At 55.4% G+C, this 2,192-nt stretch overlaps 1 protein-coding gene across 1 annotated transcript; it reads right to left on the bottom strand.

The window, feature by feature from the left end:
• Nucleotides 1–927: 927 nt before the first annotated feature.
• Nucleotides 928–2,172, bottom strand: CSUI_000396 (uncharacterized protein). The gene has a single exon (XM_068060630.1). It carries the CDS (start codon nt 1,628–1,630, stop codon nt 1,265–1,267), a length of 366 nt encoding a protein of 121 aa, XP_067927389.1. The 5' UTR covers nt 1,631–2,172; the 3' UTR covers nt 928–1,264.
• Between the last annotated feature and the right edge of the window lie 20 nt (nt 2,173–2,192).

Below are 2,192 nucleotides of genomic sequence, written 5' to 3'. Positions count from 1 at the left end.
TTTGCCTACAGCCCCGGGGTGAAGTGCGTTGTGCACCACCACGGGCCATTCCCTGCGGTGCGACACGTCCGTGTCATACTGCAGTAATCCGCCCCACCAACGTCCTATGAGCCGGGTTTTTGCAGGATGACGACTGTACTAGACTTGACATAGCTCCGAATGAATGTACCGCAAAGCGATTTGCCGGCCTGCACGTGGAGCTCGGACCGCTTTATTACTCGCAACACGTCCCAGCCAAAAATAGAGTAAGTTGCTCGTGCCACCTTACCGGCACCGCTTCAGTGGCAAGCTAGAGACAAAACTTGGCCATTCATGCCGTCGGCTGGACTGTTGGACCCCTGCCTGCCTACCCCGCCTTGCCCCTAATTGAAACACTCTCCCGAGGCCTTATCGACACACCCCGCTGGTGTCCGAGGTCAACCATGAGACACACCCAACTCGGGACGCCCCCCCAGACCGTCACAACAGGACGGCTGGACTGGTGCCTAAACACCGTCACAATTCAACTGACCAGAACCAAGAAAATCGATGTCGATGCCCTGTCTAGTGAACGAGGTAACGTCCGTAAAGCCGCCACAGCAGGCCCTGACGTGCCGCGAGTCCCACTGACTTAGTCGACAGCGTTGCAACAATGGCAGACGCTGTCGTTCCTAAGTTCAAGGCAGTACCCGAAGCTTCAAAGCGCGCCGACCCCGAGGCTCGCAGCCCACCCGAGGACGGCCGTACATACTCTCAGCGAAACATGCGGGGTAGATGGGTATACTCCTGTGCTCTGTTCGTCACGCATTCGTACCTTCAGCAGTTGAAACGGCCCTTTTGGCTGTGTCGGACGTCGCGCACCCGTGTTCCGAACAATCTCGTTGCCATTGCGATGGCTGCATAACTCGGAAGAGACAACCGCTGCACCCTGTGGCGCCAGTTGTTCCACATGCCCACTCGCGTGCTCTACAGGTCGATCACCTTCGTTAGCAGACGGCCTCAGGGGCAACTGCGTCTTTGATGAAGGCATACGGGCGCTTTCCTGTGCAACTGCGTAGTTGCTGCCCAACCCCGGAGGCCGCACCTTGCAAAACTCCGAGGTTGTCAGCTCGCAGTTCTCCAGCCACCACCTCCATTGCGCATTGCAGCACTGCGGCGGAGAGAATACTGAGGCCGTCTGTGCTGCACCCTTGAGCGTTCTGCATTGTTCGTGCCGCCGCCAAGAAAATTTCTGAGCATCTAGCGGAGTAAGGATACGAGGGAGCCCACCAACGGCAGTACTCCATCAATAGGGGCTTGCCTGGACTTTTTGAACGTCGAGGACACCTGCGTGATTTTTTGATGACGATGTGCGCAATGAGTCCCAGGACTGCAGCACTCGGGTCGCTTGCCGTAGTGCAATCCGGTGAAGAAGACGAGTATCCCACTGCCTAAAGTGCACTGGTACTGCACAGCCTGTCGGGCGCCGTGGCCAGTGCGGGGTCCTGCCCACTGCGCAGATACCGAAGCCGCTACTGAGGCACTTTCGCGAGCGCCCTCGTAGCCAGCACGTCAAAAAAAAACCAGCATTTCCTACAACTGACAGAAGTCGTGACAAATCTGGAAACACTGGGACAGCTTCAAAGTATAGATGGCTCGCAAAGGGAGTCATCCTTGCCGTTACACTCCCTTACCCGCCTGTCATTCTCGTCGTCCGAGGCTAGCAGCTGGAAGTCACACCCGCAAACTCGGACCTACACTTTCGATTTGTTACGATCGCCAGTCAGTCGTCTTGAAATTTACGCGCACTTCCGAGCAACGAAAAGCGATCCTACAGGAAGCCCAAGAAACTCTTATCGCCCCCGACAACCTTCGCTGAGACTAGCTTTTTCGCGCTACGACGTCCACACAAACTACACGCCCAAGTAGCGACAAGAAAATGCTTTCACTTGCGCCTGCCTGTTCGGAGTGATTTGAAAAAAAGATCCGCGACTATCCTTCATAACGACAAGACCCGCAAACACAGCCGCCATCATCACTTGAGACTGAGCCGGACAGACAAGTGATAGCAATGCAGATTAATGGGCAGCCGCAGTTCTTTTGTTGGACAATCAAGAGGCTCAATTGCGTTAGTATTCTACAAGCTGGTACACTTGTGCAACCGTTCCTCTGAGAAAAGTACACACACTGTGGCGCTAATGCACAGCGGGTGGTCACGCATTATGGAACAGCGG

This window comes from Cystoisospora suis (genome assembly GCF_002600585.1).
Source record: "Cystoisospora suis strain Wien I chromosome Unknown contig_172, whole genome shotgun sequence".
Classification (NCBI taxonomy): domain Eukaryota; phylum Apicomplexa; class Conoidasida; order Eucoccidiorida; family Sarcocystidae; genus Cystoisospora; species Cystoisospora suis.
Note: the sequence above shows the minus strand (reverse complement) of the source record. Positions and strands in the feature narration are given on the sequence as shown.